General features: G+C 41.4%; 1 protein-coding gene across 4 annotated transcripts in view; it reads left to right on the top strand.

Annotated features, from left to right (window-relative positions):
* The window catches only part of ACOXL (acyl-CoA oxidase like), a 360,188-nt gene that overhangs the window by 230,369 nt on the left and 106,847 nt on the right, over window positions 1-22,972 (top strand). For 3 of the 4 annotated variants that reach the window (XM_021087042.1, XM_021087044.1, XM_021087045.1), the window contains exon 13: window positions 2,805-2,894. The exons of the other annotated variant lie outside the window; for it this stretch is intronic. In XM_021087042.1, coding sequence (XP_020942701.1) covers window positions 2,805-2,894 — 90 coding nt within the window. The remainder of the gene's footprint in view (window positions 1-2,804; window positions 2,895-22,972) is intronic. 4 annotated transcript variants of the gene reach the window in all.

Genomic DNA, 22,972 nt, shown 5'->3' with positions numbered 1-22,972 from the left:
TAAGGATTTAGACTTTTATGAGGATGGGCCTCTCCGGCCTCTTCTGGGGAAATTAGATCATAAGTATGCCCCTGGTAGTTTCAGGAGATTGGAGGCGATGTGCCGGCCATGGCTGCTGCCTCACATGTGGTTACCTTTTAGGTTGTCTCTCTGCTGCTCCATTTCAGTTGCCTGCAAGCTCTGTGAGGGCCGTGGGTCTTGCTACCTCAGCTCGGTCAGGGGCCCTGGAGAGTCTGGAATCATCAGGCTAATAGTCATGAGGTTTTACTCAATTTTCAAACGAGGAATGGAGCTCAAAGATGAGTTTAATCATCTGGAAGAGAAAGAAATTATATGGCATGTGAAGAACTAACATCAGAACATTAAGCATCTTTATGTTCGTGGGGCTCTGGTGCCTGTTCTCTGAGAGACGGTGGGTGGGATTCGAGCCCTGATTCTACTGCCTTTCGAGTGGACCGTCTGTCTAGTCATTTTAAAGCCCCAGTTTCCAGAGCAGCGTGAACAGTTCAAAAGTGTCAGAGAAGAGCAAAGAACCTGTTCCTTTCTCTCCTGCCTGGAGGGACCAGAGCAAAATGCTCAAGGAAAAAGTATTTCATTTCTTTTAAATCATTATTTTGAGCCTTTAGCTCAAAGTGTAACGGCTTCTACCCAAGTCCAAGGTGGTATATGTCATGCTCATCATTTCCGCACCAGAGTTTGAGAGATTATTCAAGAACATTCCAACAGAGTCCTCAAGCCTTACTCCCTTCATCTGTAAAATGGGGTAATGCTTACCTCCTAAGGCTGTTGAGAGGAGGAAAAGGATTAGATGAAATAGTAAATGAAGTTTCTTTGTTGGGTAAAGCTCTCAGCACAGCTTCTGCCTTGTGGCGGGTACTCGCTAAATGGTAGGATGATGGTGGTGAAAGTGAGTCAGCTACCCCCTTTGCGGAGAAACACGCTGGGGCCTGATCACAGTCAGAACCTAATCTCCTGTGGTTTGCCTGGGGGGTGGGTTTTACCCTGTGGTTATGATGGGGGAGGGGAGGCTGAACTTCTCTAGGCGGGAAATGCTCCTGATTTATTTATCCATAAATGCAACCAGTTTCCCTGTATCAAAGTAATGAAGATGCAGCTAGAAATTCTCATGCTAAGTGAAGTAAGTCAGAAAGGGAAAGACAAATACTATAGAATATCACGTCTATGTGGCATCTAACATAGGACACAAGTGTACCCATCTATGAAACAGAAAGAGACTCATGTACAAGGAGAAGAGACTTGTGGTTGCCAAGGGGGAGGGGGTTGGGGGATCAATGGAGTGGGAGGTTGGGGTTAGCAGATGTGAGCTATTATATATGAAGGAGATAAACAACAAGGTCCCACTGTATAGCTCAGAGAACTATATTCAGTGTCTTATGATGAACCATAATGGAAAAGAATACCAAAAAAGTATGTATGTATGTATCATTGAATCACTTTGCTGTACAGAAGAAACTAACAGAGCACTGTAAATCAACCAGACACCAATTTAAAAAATGTAATGAAGGACCTGCAGGTTTGTGAAGATGCCTTTGCATCTGTAAAGTGACATTGCTTAGGGCCTGCCCAACCTGCCCTGATGCTGAAGGGGCACTTAGGGAAGGCCGGGAGGCAAGAGGATGATGCTCAGGGCAGGGAACAGGGATGCTCACAGGACCGGAGGCTCTGCTGGCAGCAGGAGCCCAGAGTCCTGCTTCAGTGACTCGAGCGGCCATTTTCAGGAATCAAACAGATCCCTCAAGGATAACAGGAACCATGAGGCTGGAGTACAAGGCTGCTCACCGGGGCCCCCTCTTTTGCCTAGGTGGCTTGAAAATTCCCCCCAGGGCTAAATCTTGTCATTCCCTAATCAGAGCCCAAGCACTAAGTGCAAATACTCCTGGGAGAGGCAAGGCGACAGCAGCCTCTCATGTACCTTCCATGGGCAGGACTGATTTGGAAGCAGGTTTTGAGAGTGGGAGGACCTCGGAGATTTAAGGGGGAGGACGGTGAGCTTTAAGAAGGGTGCAGAGGGCTGGAGAAAGGGAAGGACCTGTGGCCAAACCTGGACTCTGCTCCCTCCTCCTTGTTGGGCCTGGGGCTGATCCACCTTCTCAGTGATTCTCCCAGTGTGTGTGTGGGTGGGTGTGTGTGCGCGTGTGCACGTGCACACATGCACACCTGCAGAGACACTTCCGCACTTGGGACAGGAGTAGTGGGCTACCTCCATTTAAATAAGGATCCCAGGAAGTGAGCAAAGAGCAGAAGTCAAAAGCTAGCTGGAAGCTGGAGTGTATATTTCCAAGGCAGAGTATGTAATGACATTAAGAGGCAGAGTGGCAATTTAGGATTTTTGTGTCTCCCAAGAATCCTAGGTGTATTTGCTAATTTAAAAAGAGTTGGGGTGGAAAGACATCCTTCTCCTGCCTATTGTGGGGTATAATCCCTAAGACCTTGAGATTTATTTGAATTCATGAGATTTGGAAGAGAGAGAGGAAGAATTAGCAAAATTTGTTGAAATATTTTGGGGAAATGTGACATGACTGTTTTCACATGCTTTTGCTATGAATGAAGGCCATACCTCAAATAATATTTGTGGACCAAAAACTAATGTTGGGATGGGTCAAAGTTCTTGGAATGGCTACTCTGGGTAAGAGAAATATAGTTTTTTTCCCTTTTTTTTTCAATTGTCAGTATTTTTTTTTAATATTGAAGAGAATGTTAGTCCTTTACAATGATGAAACTGCAAACTGAGACTGTTTCTTTTCTTTTCTTTCTTTTTTTTTTTTTTTTTTTTTTTGCAATAGGGTTATATGATGGAAAACCGAATCTCAGGCTTAAAATGTGACACAGATGTGTTTGTAACATTTGAAGGTGACAATGTGGTAATGCTGCAGGTAAGATTCAGGAAATGTTGGCTTTTTTTAAAACAGCATAATTTTCGAGATCGAGAGTTATCCAGAAATCTGAAATGCTTCATATGTTTTATCTTCATCTGATGTGTTCATTTAATTGGCAGGTGTTTTTCTGCTAGGCACTTGATTTTTGCAGTAGTTGAACAGGGAGATTAATTGATTTCCTTCCTAGCTGATCTTTGATGTTGAATTATATCTTTTTGGCTTAAGCAAACTACTTCTTGTACATACTGAGTCATACATCTTCTACTGGGTAGGTGGGTCCCAAAGAGCATGTAAGGTCCCAGAAGACAAACAGGCAAAAGACACGAAGAGCCAGTTTTCAAAAGGGGCAACCACACTAGTGATCAAAGAAATGCACGTTGGGGCATCTGTAGTATTAATTTTTTTTCCTCTCTCAAGTTGGCTCATATCTAAGAGTATATGAAGTCAGGGTTCCCTCATGGCTCAGCGGGTTAAGGATCCTGCATTGTCACTGCTACGGCCCTGGTTGCTGCTGTGACACAGTTTTGATCCCTGGCCCAGGGACTTCCTCATGATGTGGGTACAACCAAAAAAAAAGTGTATATCAAGTCCCACTGTTGATCAAAACAAAAGGGGCTTCTTCCATTTTGCTGCTGGGCCATGTGTGATTCACCTTCTCGGACTCTAAGTTTTAGTCCAAAATACAGAAAAATTCTGGACACCAACATTCTCATTAGTGCATTATTTATTATAGCAATAATGTTGGAATCTAAATTTTCAACCATGGCAAAGTAATTATGTAAATAATGTTCTGGATGCTCTGTAGGGAATTATATAGCCTTTAAAATTGTACTTACAGAGTTTATTGCAGAAATTAAAATGTATGATATGGTTAGTGAAAATAATATTAAATTGTAAATAGAATGGATCACAATTAGGTGTTTTTAAAGGAGAAGAATGGGAACTTTTGGCTTTGCTAAGATGGAATGGCCCTATTCTTCCCAGGGCCTTCCTCTTAAGAACTAAACACCCTGGTTGTAACACAGGGGAAAGAAGGAGGCATATGGCCTAGGGACCTTGTGACTGGAGGAAGAAAAAGGCAGTAAGTTCTCTGCGCCTCCTTATTGCCTCCCAGAAATCCTGGACAGGGTACATGAGTCCTGAATTTCTAACAGGCACAAACAAAACATGATCCAAGGAAAGCCTGTTCCCCCAGCCAAAGGACAGAGAAGATAATGGTCTCACAATAGAAGATGATGGCCCCAAACCTTTGGGACAATACTCACTCTTTACCAGTCACACACAATAGAAAAACCAAACACACACACACACACACACACACACACACACACACACACACACTAATTTCAACAGGTCCTGGCAAAAGCTGATCTTCTACCTAATCTCCAGTCTGAGGAAGTGGGAAGAAGCAGGTAGCAGGTGGTGTCAAGGCCATTCCTCCACCTGGTGATGCTGGTGGGGCTGAACAGCATACCAATCTTCCCTCCCTTGCCTGGTAGAAGCAAGAAAAGCTGATTCTCTCATTGGGGTAATGTCAGCAGGACTCCTGGAGATAAGCCTTCACCTCCCCCCAGCAGCAATAAGACCCAGTGAAGTGATGTAAGGTGGAGCTAATTACCACTGTGCTTCAACCCAAAACCTCAGTGTCAGCAGGGTCCAGTGAAGGGTTGAGTACTTACCCCTACCTGACATCAACTAGACCAAACCAGGAGGCATGAGTCAGGGCTGGTTACCACTCAAATTCGCCTCTGCCCACCTCCCTGGTGCCAGTGGCCCAGTAAGGGGCTGAAGCCCCATACCCACACAACAACAAGAAACTGAATTAGACAGTGTAAAGCAGGACTAGTGGGCCTTTTGATCCCTCCTCTCCCTGCCCTCTCACCCCATACCAAAGGGGCTCAGTGGAAGCTGTGTCTCCAGCCTCACCTGGCATCAGTGGCAGATGAAATGGCATGAGCTGGGTTAGCAAATACGCTACTTCCTGCTCTCCTAAGTTTGTGTAGGAGCCAGTGGGGAGCTCAGTGTCTACCCTTGTGCAGCATCAATAAGTGGAAAGAGGTGGCAAGAAATGGGGCTAGTTGGCATTCTGTTTCCCCACCCCCTGCCCCTGGTATCAGCACAACCAAGGTCGAGCCGCAGTCTCACACTACTTGTCTGTAACAAGCCAACATGAGTGAAGTGCACTACTTCTGCCAGAGTGATGTTGGCAGCGCCCACCAGGAAGTGGAACAGACATTGTGCTGCACTTCAGAATTAAATACAATCTCAGTATAATATCCAAGCCCCCTGGACACAGTAGAAAAGGTACTTGTTACACAAAGAACCAGGAAAATCACAACTTGAAAGGGAAAATCAACAGATGACAATACTAAAAAGAATCAAATATTGGAATTATCTGACAAAGATTTTAAAGTACCCACCATAAAAACAGTTTAAAGGTAATTGCAAATATTCTTGAAACAAATAAAAATAATATATCTTTTCAGCAAAGCTAGGAGAAGTAAAAAGGGACAAAAGGGAAATTATAGACTTGAAAAAGACAACAACAGGAATAACAGATTTGCAAAATGACAATAGTTGGGTAGAGATGGTGAAGAAGAGAATCTGTAAAACTGTGACTGGATCAATAGAATGTACCCAATATGAACAGAGTGGAAGAAAATGAAAAGTCTGAGAGATATGAGGACAATAACAAAAGAGCTAGCATTTGTATCATTAGAGTCTTAGAAGGCAGGGGAAGAGGATGACAAACAAGTGTTTAAGGAGACAATGCCTGAAAGCATCCAAAATTTGTTAAAAGAGATAAAACTGAAAATTCAAGATCTGACCAAATTGCAATAGGGAAGACCCAAAGAAATTCACTGCAAGACACATTAAACTTTTGAAAACTAAATGGCAAGGAAAAAAATCTTGAAAACAGACAGAGAGAAATGATGCTTACTTTTAGGGGAACACCAGCTCATATGAGAGCAGATTTCTCATCTGGAACCATGGAGGTTAAAAAGAATCAGCATATTTCAGATGGTACAAGAAAAGAACAGTCAACTGTACATTCTATATCCAAGAAAAATATATTTCCACAATGAAAGGGAAATAAGGATTAAAGAAAACTAAGAGAACCTTTTTGCTAGCAAACCTGCTCTTAAAAAATTGCTAATGTTAGTTCTCTAACATAAGAGAAAATGATATCAAAGAATGGCTTGGAACTTCAGAAAGGAAAGAAGACTCAAAAAGAAATTTTAAAAATATAACGAATGAAAATGAAAACACAGCATAAAAATATGTTGGATGCAGATAAAGCAATGCTGAAAGGAAAATTTATAGCATTAACTATGCTTATTTTAGAAAAGAGAAGAGGTCTCAAATCAATAATTATATTCCTACCTTAAAAAAAATTAAAAGTGGAGCAAAATAAGCATAAACTAAGCATAAAAATGAGAACAAAGAAAAGAGCACAAATTGAAGAAATTGAAAAAGGTGAAAGTCCATGAAACAAAAAAGCAAATTCTTTGAAAAGCATCAATCAAGTTAACTCCTTATCAAGAATTACAAAGATAGAAAGTAAGATGACTCATAACCAATATTAGGAATGAGAAAGGTATATCACAAGCTATCCTTCACCTATCAAATTATTAATGAGGGAGTACTGGAAAATAACTTTGCATTAATAAATTTGATGACTTAGAAGAAACTGACCAGTTCTTCTAAAACCCCAAAACCCCAAATGCAGACACTTGAAAGAGAAAACCTGCATAATCCTATAATAGAAAAGAAACTTAATTTTTCATAATAATTAAAAAAATAAAAATCTCCCCCCAAAGAAATCTTCAAGCCTAAGTTTCATTGAAGAATTATATCAAATGTTTAAAGAGGAATTTTACACAATCTTTTGCAGAAAATAGATGAGAAGGGAACACTTCCCAACTAGGTTTTATACAGCTAGTATTACTCTGATACCAAAAGTAGACAGACAAAAAAAGGGGAAACATATCAATAACTTTTAGATACAAAAAATCCTCGACAAAATATTAACAAATTAAAGCTGGCAGAGTATAAAATGAGTTATACACTATGACTAACTGGAATTCATTCCTGGTAAACAAGGCCACTTCAACATTCGAAAGTCAATCAATGTTATTACATCATATCAACAGACTAAAAAATATACAGTCATATCTGCTTACACAAAAAAGGCATTTGACAATATCCAACAGTGATTCATGGTAAAACTCAGCAAACTAGGAATAGTGGGGAATTTCTTCAACTTGTGGATAAAAAAGTATCCCCAAAAGACTATAGCTAACATCATGTTTAATGGGGAAACACTGAATGCTTCCAGCCCTAGGATCAGCAGTAAGTCAAAGATGACCACTGGCACCACTATTATTCAACATAGAATTAGAAGTTCTAGGCAGTGCAATCAAATAAGAAAAAGTAAATGAAATATATAGAGATTAGAAGGGAAGAAATAAAAACTCTTCCTATTTGCAGATTACATCATTGTCTACATAGAGGATCCAAGGAATCTACAAAAAACTCTTAGAACTAATAAATGAATTTAGCAAGACCACAGGATATAAGATCAATATACAAAAACCAATCATATTTCTATATACCAATAAGAAACGCGTGGAAACTGAAGTGAAACACACAGAACCATTTGCAGTTGTACCAACGAAAATAAAACACGTAGATAGGGAGTTCCTGTTGTAGTGCAGTGGAAACGAATCCAACTAGGAACCATGAGGTTGTGTGTTAGATCCCTGGCCTTGCTCAGTGGGTTAAGGATCCAGCCTTGCCGTGAGCTGTGGTGTAGTTTGCAGATGCGGCTCAGATCCTGAGTTGCTGTGGCTCTAGTGTATGCTGGTGGCTACAGCTCTGACTGGACCCCTAGCCTGGGAACCTCCATATGCCGCAGGTATGGCCCTAAAAAGATCCAAAAAAAAAAATTGAAAAAAAATGCATAGGTATAAATGTAATAGACATGTATAGGATCTTTATACTAAAAATTATAAAATGTTGCTGAATGAAATCAAGGAAGTCCTAAGTAAATGGAGGGACATGCTGTATTCATGGATTAGATGGCTCTGCATAAGAAGGATGTCAATTTGCCCCAATTGATTTATCTATAGAATGAGATTCCTACCAAAATCACAAAGTACTTTTTTTATAAACACACAGAGTTGTTCTGAGATATTATCAAAATGGTGGAATAGGAGGGTTTTTTTTTCCATCCTTCTCCCAAATAACACCAGTTTTGACATTCGTTGATGAGACTTTGTGGAAGTCCAGGAGACCAGTGGAGAATTTCCAGCACATTGTTGGAGAAAAAAAAAAAAAAATCAAGGTTGAGCACATTGAAGAAGGTAAGAGGAAGTTTCACTTTATCTGCATTACCCCTCCCCCAAGGGGGCACAGCTCAATGATCAGATGACCTTGGCCAGTGGTTTCTCCCATGGGGAAAACGAGAAGATGTGAATGAGCACCTGGCTTCCTCAGCTGTGCAGGACTTTGCTGTAGAAATCAAAACAGTACAGTTCTGGAATAAGAAAGAATACCTAGACCAATGGAACAGAATTAAGAGCCCAGTAATAAAGCCATGTCTATATAGTCAACTGATATTTGACAAGGGAGCCGAGATTATACAAGGAGGAAAGGACCGTCTCTTCATGAAATGGTGTTGGGAAAACTAGATAATCATATGTGGAGGAATGAAATTGGACCTCTATCTTACACCCCTCATAAAAATGAACTCAAAATGGATTAGAGACTTAAACATAAGACCTGAAACCATAAACCTCCTAGAAGAAAACAAAGGAAAAACTCCAGGGTCACCGGTCTTGGCAATGATATAAAGCACAGACAACAAAAGCAAAAATAAAACAAACTGAAAAGCTTCTGCACAGCAAAAAATGCAGTCAACAAAATGAAAGGCAACCTATGTAATGGGATGAAATATTTTCAACTATCTGTGTTCCCGTGGGCTTTAGTGTGGGTTGCAGGTGTGGCTCAGATCCCATGTTGCTGTGCTGAGGTGTAAGCCAGCAGTTGTATCTCTAATTTGATCCCTCGCCTGGAAACTTCCATATGCCCCAGGTGTCGCCCTAAAGAGCAAAAATATAAAATAGTGTAAAATAAATAAATTAAAAATTAAAAATGGACAGATGATCTGAATAGGCATTTTTCCAAAGAAGACATCCATGTGGCTGACAGGTACATGAAAAGGTGCTCAACATCATGAATCATCAGGGAAATGCAAATCGAAACCACAATGAGATATCACTTCACACTTGTTGGAATGGCCATGATCCAGAAGCCAAGAGATAACAAGCATTGGCAAGAATGTGGAGAAAGGGGAACTCTTGTGCATTGCTGATGTCAAAGTAAATTGGTACCTCCACTTATAGAAAACAGTTTGGAGGCCCCTCCAAAAATTTTAAAAATATAACATATTTTACAGCAATCCTACTTCTGGATATATATCATAAGGAAATATTATCAGGATCTGGAAAAGTTATCTATACCCCGCAGGGTTCAGCATAGCATTATGCACAATAGCCATGACATTGAAACAATCTAAGGGTCCATAGATGCGTAAATGGATAAAGAAGATGTGATATATGTATATGTATATAATATTTATATATTTATATAGATAGATGGGATATATCTTACTATATGTGAGAACTATGAGGTGTATCTATATCTATCTATCTATCTATCTATCTATCTATCTATCTATCTATCTATCTAATCTAACTTATCTATAACTCAGTAATAAAAATGAAGGATATCCTGCCATTTACAACATGGATGGACCTTGAGGGCATTATGCTAAGTAAAATATGTCAGACAGAGAAAGACAAATACCTTATGATGTCACGTATATGTGTAATCTAAAAAAGCAGAGCTCATGGATATAAGTAGTAGGATAGTGGTTGGTAGGGGCTGAGAGTGGGGGAAAATGGGGAGTTTTGGTCACAAGGTACAGACTTTCAGGTATAAGATGAATAAATTCTGGGGATCTAATGTACATCATGGTGATTCTAGTTAACAGTACTGTGTCGTACACTTGAAAGTTGCGAAGGGAGTAGATCTTAAGTGTTCTCACTATATTCGGGTGCAAAAGGTGTTATGTGAGAAGATGAAGGTGTTAACTCACTTTATTGTGGTAACTGTTTCACAATATATACATGTATCGAATCATCCCATTGTACACTTTAAACTGTCACATTGTTATATACCAATTATATCTCCATAAATCTGGGGGAAAAATAAAGTCACTGGACCTAGAATAGCTAAAAAACAATTTTGAAAAAGAATAAAGTGGATAATTACTCTGCCTGATAGTAAGGCTCATTATAGAGCTAAGGAATCAGTAGAGTGTGCTATTGGTGGAGAGATTGGCACATGCATAGATGGAACAGAGTAGAGAAAACTTAGGAGAAAATCTTTGAGCTAGGACTGGGAAAAATGCTTCGCTTTCCATCAAAAGCACAATCCATATTGGGAGTTCCTGTTATGGCTCGGTGGTTAATGAATCCAACTAGGAATCATGAGTCTGTGGGTTCTATCCCTGGCCTTGCTCGCTGGGTTAGGGATCCACCGTTGCTGTGAGCTGTGGTGTAGGTCACAGATACAACTTGGATCCTGCATTGCTGTGGCTGTGGTGTAGGCTGACAGCTGTGGTGAAGGCTGGCAGCTCCAGCTCCAATTAGACGCATAGCCTGGGAACCTCCATATGCCACAGGCGCAGCCCTAGAAAAGACACACACACACATACAAATCACAATCCATAAAAGGATATAGTGATAAATTAGACTTCATCAAAATGAAAAACTTTCTCCATGAAAGACCCCATCCATGAAAGGGGATGGAAAGACAAACCTAAAAGCTGGAAGAAAATAACTGCACACCACATCTGACCAAGTCCCTGAGTCTAGAATATATAGAGAGCTCTCAAAAATTAACAAGCAAAAACAATCTAATAATAAAATAGGTAAAAGACCTGAACAGACATTTCACTGAAGAGGATACACAATGGTGAATATAAACCTGCAAAGATGTGCAACATCATTAGCCAAGAGCTAACTGCAAATGCAAACCATAGTGCAATAGCACTACACACTGATCAAAATAACTAAAAAAATTAAATAATATTAATAATATGTTTTGTAATTCTGACAAGGAAGCAGAGAAACCATATCCCTCAGACATTACTTGTATATAAATGTTACAGCCAATCTAGATAAAAGTATGGCAGTTTCTTAAAAAACTAAGTGTATGCCTATCGTAACACCTAGCAATTATGCTCTGGGCTATTTACTCTCAGAGAAATGAAAACTCATATTCATGCAAAAACCTGCATATGAATGTTCATAGCCAATGTATCTGTAATAACACCAAAGTGGAAACTATCTAAATGTCCTGCGGTGAGTGGCTTGTTAAGCAAACTGAGGAACATCCGTAACATAGGATACAACTTAGCAATAAAAAAATAAAGAACTGTGGGAACTCCAGCAACTTGGATTCTTAGTGAGGGGAACCAATCCTAAAATGTCCCATACTGTAGGATCCTATTTACATAACGTTCTTTAAATTAAGAAATTATGCCATTTTTATTTTTATTTTTTATTTTTCATTTTTAATTGTTATTTCCCCAATACAATTTTTTTTTTCTATTGCACGGCATGGTGACTCAGTTACACATGCATGTATACATTGTTTTTTCTCACATTATCATGCTCCATCATAAGTGACTAGACATAGTTCCCAGTGCTACACAGCAGGATCTCATTGCTAATCCAAGTTTTAAAGGTTACTTTCCATTTACAGTTATTACAAAATATTGGCTATCTTCCCCATGTTGTATGATACATCCTTGAGCCTATCTGTCACCCAGTAATTTGTACCTCTCACTCCCCCACCCCTATATCCCCCCACACACACTGGTAACCACTAGTTTGTTCTCTACATCAGTGAGCCTGCTTCTTTTCCATTATGTTCACTAGTATTGTGTTTTTTAGATCCCACATTTAAGTGAGATTGAACAGTATTTATCTTTCTCTGACTTAGTTCACTTAGCATAATGCCCTCCAGGTGCCTCCATGTTGCTGCAAATGGAAAATTTGATTCTTTTTTATGGCTGAGTAGTATTTCAGTGTGTGCATATGTGTGTGTGTGTGTGTGTGTGTTATATCTCATCTAGATACAACAATCATACAACATTTTTGAAAAGACAGAATTATAAAGAGGGAGGTCAGATCAATGCTGGCAGGAAAGAAGGAGGGAAAAGAGAGGGGAATGGCCATGACTATAAAAAGGCAGCAGGAGAGGTTTTGGGACTGGGACTGTCCTGTATGTTGCCTCTGGTGGTGGTGACATAGATATACACATGGGACAAGACTGCATAGCACTAAAACACACGTGTGCGCTCACACACACGCATGTACACACCTGCATGTAAAACTGACCGAAATGGAATAAGCATTATAGATTGCATCAACACAATTTTTCCCGACTGTGATATTGTACTGTTGTTCGGGGTCTTTCTGCATCATTTCTTACAAATGCATGTGAATCTACAATTATATAAAAATAAAAAGTGGAGTTCCCTGGTAGCTCAGTGGGTTAAGGTTCCAGCTCAGGGCACTGCTGTGGCTCAGGTTCAATCTGTGGTCCAGGACCATCCGCATGCTGAAAGCATGGCCAAAAAAAAAAAAAGAAAAGAAAAACAAAAAGCTATGCCCAGGAATAAGTTTAGAAAACCCAGGAGATGATCTCTATGTTGTAAGGGTACTGGATGATTGAAAAAATTATGTCAAAATGTATTTTTATAATGAAAACATTGCTACCTTAAAGACTACTGCAGACATTTTTAGAGCATTAGTCAGGCACAAGTTCAATATGTTGAATATGAAAATGTCATGTGGTACTCAGTCACCACTCTCCCCATCTTCCTTTTTTTTTTTTTTGGCTTTTAGAGATATCTATAGTAAAGTAAATTATTTGGGGGGAATTATTTAAGACTTGCCATTTAATATGGGCGCTAGATTAAAAACTGCTCTTCTTCTGTCTTCCCCCTACCTAAATGTACCTTAAAAAAAAACACTCCTTAGGAAGATTCAGTAATCAGACATGGCACGAATTTACATTCTCCATCTCAGCTGGTAGCCCAAGTGTGTGAGGCTTTTCGATAATTTTCTCTTTGGGAGTATATTTTTAAACTCAAGAATGTGCCTTATGCTGTACAGCGGGGGGGGGGGGGGGAAGAATGTTGTTCAACATCACTTGACCCTGAAGTTATGATTCATGCTTTAATTGCAAGTTCTAGCTTGTGGGCACTATGGAAAGGTTGTTTAATTTAGTTATGGGAGTGGTCACGATTTCTAGCTATGACATGAAGAGGGAGAAATGGGGACTGCTTGCTGTTTGTTGTATAACTGAGAGCATGGGCAGTGAAAGGGAGGGACTCTGTACCACAGAGGAGAGGGATGCAGGGATGCTTGGCTGGAGGGAGGCTGAGCTGCCTGCTCAGGAAGACATGTGTCATCACAAAGAAGCAGAGCACCCACTCAGTAAGAACCTATGCAAGACTTCAAGAGCTAGGCTGAGGAAGGGAGCCAGGGATGGTCCACTTTCACAGTCTGCTGAAGAGGAGATCTCCAGGGACCTTAAAACCAGGTTTGTAGGCCTTCTTTGGCCAATTTTCCAGACAGATATCTTGCAGACATGTGATGGAAAAATACTACCTTTTTTTTTTCTTTAAAGCTTTCTTTGAAATGTTAGGATTCATTTTATTAATGCAAATTGTAAGGAATGTACAAAATTCTGGGAGCAGTTTTTTTTTGTTTTAAAACCTGTCTTTGTGCTCATGAGATAAATGTTTATTCATCTATCAATGCATCCATTGATTCATCCACTTAAAAAAAATAAAGTGGATGAATACCTCAAGCCTTGATCGAAGTTTATCAAGACTTGGAAACCTTTATAAGTGGTATGGATCGGGGTCCCCAAACCACCCCCAGGTTTGATCCCTCTCTAGGAGGACTCATAGGATGTAGCATTTAGTCATACTTATGGTTAGGATTTATTGTAGCAAAGGGATAAAACACAAAATCAGCAAAGGGAAGGGCACCTGGGCAAAGTCCAAAGGAAGCCAGGCATGAGCTTCCAAGAGCCCTCTCCCAGTGGAATCACACAGGACAGGCTTAATTCCTCCAGCAATGACCTGGGACAGTACCTGTGAAATGTTGTATGCTGGGGATGTTCATCAGAGATTCAGCATCCAAGGTTTTTATTGGGGGCTTGGTCACATAGTCACCCTCCACCTGGCACACATCAACATTCCAGATGGAAAACAGAAGTTCAGCATAAAACACATTGTTTGCACAAAGAGTTTAGGCTCAGTGAGCCACTCTTGCCCATCACAGAATGATGAGAACCCTCCTCAAATCTAGGTTCCAGATACCAGCCCAGGGCATCCTTCCAAGCCTGCCTTTGTAAGAATAATGGTCTCAGGGCTGCTGCGTTAACTCTTTTCTGTGATGATGCCAGAATATAAAGTCCCTCCTGATTTTATTATTAAAAGGAGGGACTATTAAAGGTGGTGGTGACTGGGGAAGCATCCCCTTGGCACCCAGAATTTGAAGGAAAGAAGATACTTGAACCCTGTACCATGAACAGAAGGACTAAAAACCACAAGCATGACTTCTGGTTCAGGATGATGGCACGAACATGACATGGTGGTTCTTTCCTCTTCCATCCTGTTCAAATACCTGGAAGAAAGAAAAGAAGGGAACAGGTGTGCAGGGGCATTGGCAGTGGGAGAGGGGCCACTGGAAGACCAAAGAGCTTGATAACCTTCTGGGGAATGCAAAGCAGATGGGGTGGAATTGATGGATGAATTTGAGTGAACATGGTGGGAAGTGGGAGTTATTTCTTTCAGGTGTCTCTGGAGAGATGCTGAGTCACAGGGATTGAGAGCAGGAGGGGGACTGGGGCAGAGAGCCCGCCTTTCTCTAAAGGCCTGTCCAACAGCAGGATGGCCTCCCACATCGGAGCCCTTGATGGCAGGAGTAGCATCCACCACAGCTCTGGAAACTTGCTTGGCAGAGGATGCTTAGGATGCCCAGGGAAGGTCTGGTCTCCCTGGCATGGGGACTGAGACCCCTCTGTACATTAGCTTTGCTGTGGAGGGGGTGAGCCTGCCTGCTCACCTCTAGGCAACACAGCCTAACAGGAAGCCTGTGGCTGACGTGCCCTGCTCTGTACTGGCTGGCATCCACACAGTGGTGGGGAAGGTGGCACTGGCTGCCTCCACGGGTCACCCTGGCTTTCCATGTGAGTGCTGGAACCAACATTCAAGGGTTGATACTGGGGAGGTCCTCTCGCTCTGTGCTGGATTCTGCTTTGATTCTTCTTATTGAGCTAGAGAGAGACATTTCAGGAAAGCGGGAGACAGAAACAGGTCAATAATTTTTGTAGTCTCCCTCTCTTATTGACAGAGCTTTCCACCCTCTGCCTGAAGTTGAGATTCTTTAGAGATCCTGTGCCAGGACTGGGGAGATGTGGACAGAGCAGGCATGTGCTTCACAGTTTCTACAGCCTTTACATATTTCCCTTTAAGTAAGATCAAAGGTCTTCTGACCCTGTCATTATTTTCCTGGGGCAGAGGTTGTAGGCCCTTAGTGAAATTTAATTACATCCTCCACCAAATCCAATTACTGCCCATACCCATGAAATCCCATTATAACTTTCTTTTGCTTCATTAGAGATACCCTAGGACAGGTTCCTTCTTCCTGATCCACCGTGGCATGTTTCCTAAGGAATATCAGTCAGAGGCATCCCATACATTGTTCATTACTGTAAGAGCAAATATGCAAAAATGCAAATGACCTATAGCCTGACCTGCTTCAAAACCAAGCAAGTATCTGGTTTCCCATAAGAAAACCGATTCCTTAGGGATTTGTGGCCTCCTGGGGGTATTTTTGCAAGGATATTCAGATATTCTGTTTTGTTTTTCTTTTTATTTCCAACTTTTAAAAATTTCAGACATTTCAAGAGAAAATTGAGAGACTAGTACAGTAACACTTGAGTATATTCTCCATCGCAAGTGTTACCATTTTGCTATATTTAAGTGTCCCTTTCCTGTTCTCTCTTTACTTTTATTTGTGTGTGTGTGTGTGTGTGTGTAAATGTGTGTGTATCCATTTGAAAATTGCAGAAAATTGTGTGTATCAGATGTGTCATCCCTAAAAACCTTCAAAAATTCATTTTCTGAAATAAGGCTTTTTTTTTTAACAAAAGCACAATAATACCATTATCACCTAAGCAAATGAACAATAATTCCACACTACAAGTTGTTTAGTCAAGATGGTACAAAAGTTAAGGAAAATCCAAACATATGAAAAGAGAGGCGAGATGAACAAATAGAACTACTGGCACTGGGAGAAACATAAGCTAATTAATATACCTGGAGATGTGTAATAGCCTTGCATCCATCAAACAATGACACCCTGCCATGACAAATGAGCATGCAGAGAACCACAGTGCAGTAAACAGAGTAACCAGAGTGCCAAGAACCACAGTAAACTAAAATTGTACATTTGCATAATTAAAAAAATCTAGTGTGAGGGCCAAGAGATAAATTTGAGAAAACTTCTCAGAATGAAGATCAGCAAAACCAAGTGAAGGGAAGTAAAGGGGACAGACTAAGCGATATGGGGGATCCATCTTGGAAACTGATAACATTCCTGAAAGAGGGTGCGAAGAACACAAAGGCAGACAAATCTGGAGAAATAAAAGAAGACAATTTTCCAGATCTGAAGAAAGTCACAAGTCTTGAACTTGGCAGGATCCACCTGAAAAGGTCAGAGCTTGAAAAGAGCCTGGAGGATTTCAGATCACTGAGGAAGGACAAAGAGAGGAACCCCCCTCTCCAAGCTTAGGCTGAAAAAAACATGTTTATTTACTAGGAAAAAAAGAGTCAGGAGTTCCCGTCCTGGCTCAGAAGTTAATGAACCTGACTGGTATCCATGAGGACACAAGTTCGATCCCTGGCCTCACTCAGGGGGTTAGGGATCTGCCGTTGCCATGAGCTGTGGTGTAAGTTGCAGACGCAGCTCAGATCCCATATTGCTGTGGCTGTGGTGTAGGCCTGCAGCTGTAGCTCCGATTCGACCCCTAGCCTGGGAAACTCCATATGCCGCAGGTACGGCCCTAAAAATACAAAAGACAAAAAAAAAAAAAAGTCAGATTGACCACAGCCCTATTAGCAGCAGTACTGAAGGCTGGAACAGCACCTCGCACCCAGACATCCCTGGGGATCTTGTTAATATTCAGATTCTGGGGTGCTTCAGGGGATTCTGCATTTCTAGCAACTTCTTGGTGATGTTGAGGCTGCTGGTCTCAGGACCACACTTTGAGTAGCCAGAATCTAGAATAAAATGGAACAATACCTTCAGAAGTAAGAAGAAAGTTATTTGAATGTAAAATTTTATAGCTCGCTAAATTATTGATCAACTATGAGCCCAAATAAAGACTTACAGACATTCAAATGCTTAGGAAGTTTACCTGCCATCCACACTGTGAAAAATATTAGGTGTAGATGAACTGGAGAAAAGCATAAAGGGAATTAAGGATTAGGAAGATATCTACACTTTCTGGCGCTAACCCAAGAGGCATGCCTGAAAAGAAATACCTGCCCAGCAGTGGCCCCAAAAACAATTAGTCCAAATTAGAACAGGAATTCCGAGAGCTCAAAAGGATGACTTCAAGAAGAAAATGATTTTGGTTCCATGAATAGAGAATGATTAGGAAGCAGGAAGATCTTAGAAAAGGCATCTTAGATGGAAAAGGCATATGGTTCTTCTTGAAACAAGAGGGGAGAAAGTCCATCAAGACTCCAGGAAAAATAAAACTACCCAAGATAACACGTTCCAAATATGAAGCAGACTAAAACAGGACCTGAGAATCTGCTTGACCTTGACATTTGGAAGGTTCTCCTAGCAGAACAAAAACTACTCAAGAATGGTTCTTTCTGGAGTGAGCTCCTGGAGTAACAAGGAAAGGAAGGCCTCTGCAAGAGAACAAAGGCTAGCCTCTCTCTCTCTCTTTTGCTCTGGGTCTGTGTCTGTGTCTGTCTCTCTCTGTCTCTGTCTGTCTCTGTCTCTGTCTCTGTCTCTCTCTCTCTCTCTCTCTCTCACACACACACACACCCCCCTTAACTCTTACTCTTCAGACCTAGTGGTCTTTCCCCATCCCTATCCCTGGGGTAAATTCCAGATTCTTCTCCAAGACAGGTGTTAGAATGGGGCTTTGGGCAAGTATGGTGTTGGGTGAGAACTGGACCTCGGGCTGCAGAACCTGGACTCCTGGAAGGAACCACACAGTAAACCTGAAAGAATATCCTCACTCGGGCCCTGACCACCTGTCTGTAGGTGAGCCCAAGTGATCAGCAGGTGGAGATGTTGAGATGCCAGAAGGAGTAAAGTGCAGATGCTCCTAAAATCAGGGTTGAGGGTTGGTTCAACTCAAATGCAGGGCCTTGGAATATCTGAGCTACAACCTACAACCACAGCTCACGGCAACGTTGGATCCTTAACCCACTGAGCGGGGCCAGGGATGGAACCTGCATCCTCATGGATACTAGTCAGGTTCGTTTCCACTGCCCTACAATGGGAACTTTATATTTGAAGATGTTTAAGTAATATTATAATTTGTAATATTGGGGATTAAGGAGTCCTTTTCTCTTTCTCCTTCAGAAGGGATTTGAACATTATCCAAAGTGTAAAAAATGTCATGGAATTTCTTTTCTAAGTTTTTCCTCATTGCCATTTATTTATTTGTTCACAGACTGGAAACTTCAGTTACTTTCTCTTTTAAAAAAATTAGCATACAAGTAACATCTCTTCCAACTTAAGGAGGCATCTTGTGTTGTTATTGTTGTTAGAGTTTGGTGGTCAGATGGGGCCTGACACATCTGGTGTTGTTATTGTTGTTGTGTTGTTGTTATTGTTGTTAGAACTTGGTAGTCTTGGGGCCTCTCAGGCATGCATTTGCTATAGGAAACTGGCCGGAGGAGGGAGATACTGGGGGAGGAAAGAGGAGAAGGGGAGGGGGGATGTGTGGGATGGGGGTGGGAAAACCTGGGATCCAAGCAGCACTGGCCACCCTTCACTGGAAAGAAGGGATGAAGTAGCTTTGGGAAGTTCCACTTGGACCCAGCTGCTAAGGTTATCAGTCAGGACACATCTGGCTGTGTGTAATAAAGACGGACCAATGTGGCCTAAACCCTGAAAACTCATGCCATCCTCCATGGGGACTACAGGGCTGGTTCAGTGGCCCGTCCACCCTTGAGACTGAGCCTCCTTCCAGCCTCCAGATCCACTCACCTTGGCGTGGTCCCTGGTGGGGGAGGTGTCTCTTCACCATCTGCAGGGCACCAGGTGGACTCTCCTCTAGAGCCTTCAGACCAGTTTCTCTCAGGTCCTGGGGCCAGGGTGGTGCAGTTGGCCATTTTCAGCATCTGAACTTAAGTCCAATGTGAGTGGCTTGGCTCCCAAGGCCCCTCCCTGTGCTGCCCCTCCTGCACCTGCTGCGTTTTATTCATCTCCATCACCCACATCACATTATACTGTCATGCTCTCTGTTCCTACTAGTTTCCCCAACACACTATGGGGCCTTACACTCTCTTTGCACCCTCCATGCCCAGCATGGAGCCTGGTACACATCAGGTGCAGTGTAGGTGTGCAGTTATTAAGGGTACAGTCTCTGGGTTGAGGTCCCATCCCATCACTTCATGGTTGTGTGACCCTGGCAATTTGCTTAACCTCTCTAGGCCTCAGTTGCCTTGTCTGGACAATGGGATGAGCCTATTAACTACCCAGAGTTGTCATGAAAATTCTGCTGGTTATCTCATGTAAAGAGTTTGAAACAGTGGGAGTTCCCATCGTGACTTAGTGGTTAACGAATCTGACTAGGAACCATGAGGTTTTGGGTTCAATCCCTGGCCTTGTTCAGTGGGTTAAGGATCCGGTGTTTCTGTGAGCTGTGGTTCTGGTGTAGGCTGGTGGCTACAGCTCTGATTAGACCCCTAGCCTGGGAACCTCTGTATGCCATGGGTGTGGCCCTAGAAAAGGCAAAAAGACAAAAAAAAAAAAAAGAGTTTGAAACAGAGCTTAGCTTAATCACTGACAAAAGGAAATGTCCATTGTTACTATCAGGTGTAGGGTCAATGAATGAACAGATGAATGAAGCAGATCCGATCCACAGATGAGGCTTCCTCTGAGATGTGACCCTGAGCCTCATGTAAAGGGATCTTCTTTGGACTCGCTAGACAGCTGTTTGTGCCCATGCTGATCTTTCCTACAAGACAGAAAGCCCCTGGCAGACCCATGCTTCTTACCCATCTTTTTAATCCTCACTGTGCTCAATACAGACAGCAGGTGTCTTGTACCTAGTAGGTGCTCCATAAATGTGGCTGAAACGAGGGAAGGAAACCACAAAGATGTACTTTATTTTCTTTTGGGAAGATAAGTTAAACTGGGTCCAGATTTAACTGAAAAACAAACAAAAACTAAGTACTCAAGTTCAATTGAGTGGTGCATGAATTTTTGCTACTTAAGTCACAAAGTGACTTTGAATCCATCCATCCTTCCTAGTATAGACTTCAAATCCTTGTTTAAGGCCCAGCAAATACTCTGTGCATCGTACATGTTGGTTTATGTGTTAATTTAAAGTAGTTCTTCCTCTTCACAACTCAACCTCCCTCCTCCTCCTTTTCTCCCTCCCTCCCTCCCTTCCTTCCTTCTCCCTCCCTTTTCTTTTCTTCTAGCCAGGGAATCTTCACTCTCCTCAAAGAAATCTTTCTTTGATAGGGTATCTAGGATTTAAAAGGGATAAACAGTTAACATACTTGGTGGAGAAGCATGTCTAGTTGACCTTTTCTTCCAACTCACTCCCAGGGTGAAACCTGAGCTGCCCTCAGGGACCCGAAGTTGCCAGGTGTAGATATAATAAAAACATAGAACACACAGTTAGATTTGTGTCTGGCCATCCTTCTGGGATCCTGAGGGCCAAATCCAGCTTCTTGGGGTGAAATCTGCACAGTCGTACAGGACCTCGTGCTTAGAGGGGCCTGTGCTTGGTTTACTGCTCTGCTCTCACCATCTTGAGATACTTAATCAATTTGGGGCCCCACGTTTTTGTTTTGCCCTGTGCCCCAGATTCCATAGCCAGTCCTGCCTATGGCATGATTTGGGACCCCAGGGCCTCAAGCACCACCACTTTGAGTGAATCCATCGCCCTACCTGGTATAAACCTGAGAGCAGCCCCACTGTCTGGCTTGTCTGGTTCCGGAGCTGATGACCTCTGGTGGCTTTTCCTTGGAAACTATGTTTTCTATCCTAATTGACTCTAAGTGTTTCCGCCTTGGCAGCAGACCCTACTTGTTAGACTTTTTAATCCAAGTTTCACTGTAACCGGCATAAATCAATGAAATACTTCATGTGTAGACATGCTAGTTGCTTCATAGGTGCCTTGAAAAGCCATTCAACCTAGAAAATATTTTTTTATTGATGCTATGTAATCGGTGTTCCCTGATGAATATGATATTTGTTACAGATGCATATTTATGATGCCGTTATTCTGCATAATTACTTAGACTCATGGTTTCCAAATGTTGGCTGGAGTTGAGCTTGATTCCTTCTGCAGATGGGATCTTTTTCAAAAGGCAAGAACATAGCTGTTCTGGCTGCTCAGTCCCCTAGAATTCTCTTAAGAAAGGGACTCCAGAGCAGGTGCAACAGGACTCGGTCCCTGGGAATTAATCAAGTACATAGAAGAAAATAAAGAGTATTCACATTTAGAACCAGGGAACTGTGTAAATAGCCACGAACACACCACCACTACCACCACCACAGAAGCATCACCTAGAAAGAAATAACATCACAAGCCGTCTTAAGAAAATCTGGTGTAAGTTTCAAAACACCAGATTTAGATAAGGATGTAATTACTTGTATCAAAAAATATATAATTTATTTTATTAAATTTTTTTTCCTACCAGTTTCATTTTAAAATAATTAAATCTCTACTGAACTAAAACATTCAGTGTGTACACATTGAATTGAATTTCCTGGTTTTGATCTTCACTATTGCTATGTAAGATATCACTTTTGGGGTAATCTAGGTGATGACCAGACAAAAGTGCTATTTTACTTTATTTTATTTTATTTTTGTCTTTTTAGGGCCACATGCATGCCATATGGAGGTTCCCAGGCTAGAGGTCAAATCAGAGCTGTAGCTGTTGCCCTACACCACAGCTACAGCAATGCCAGATTGGAGCCACATCTGTGCCCTAAACCTCAGCTCATGGCAATGCCGGATCCTTAACCCACTGAGTGAGGCCAGGGATCGAACCTGTGTCCTCATGGATGCTAGTCAGATTTGTTTCCACTGAGCCATGATGAGAACTCCTCTCAGTGCTATTTTAATTTATTTTGAAAATTTCTGTGTCTATAATTATTTTAAAATAGAAAGTTAAAAAGTATATATAGTATGTTGTATTTTATATAATTCTATATAATATATTTTTTAAATTTATTATTTATGGTATAGTTTGTGTATATTATATGGTATATTATAATGTTTTCAGGAACACATCTATGAGGTCAAAACAAGCACATCTTCATTACATGCTCAGTTGAGAGGACCACTGATCTGTCTTTGCCTCTCTCTGGTCATTTATCAAATAAAGGATTGAATTTAGAGACTATCCTGCCCAAACCCCATAGTAGCTGGTAGCTTCAATCACTTAATCCTCCACCAAGGAGCCTCAACAGCAGAAAATAAACTCATTTTTAAAAATCAGCTTTCCTTGTCTCATGACCTAGAAAAAGGGGAAAGATTCCAAAAGCACAGAGCAAAGAAGCAAAGACTAAACTGAGAAATCTGCTTCTGTGCTATTAGCCAGCCCCAGTGTGTCTAAACTGGATTATGATGTCCTTCTAATTTTAAACCTAGTTAAAGTGAATTGATTTTCCCAATTTAAGTTGCTTACATTAGAAGAGTGGACA

Source organism: Sus scrofa, chromosome 3 (genome assembly GCF_000003025.6).
Source record: "Sus scrofa isolate TJ Tabasco breed Duroc chromosome 3, Sscrofa11.1, whole genome shotgun sequence".
NCBI classification, from domain to species: domain Eukaryota; kingdom Metazoa; phylum Chordata; class Mammalia; order Artiodactyla; family Suidae; genus Sus; species Sus scrofa.
The sequence above is the reverse complement of the archived record's forward strand: the minus strand, read 5'-3'. Positions and strand labels throughout refer to the sequence as shown.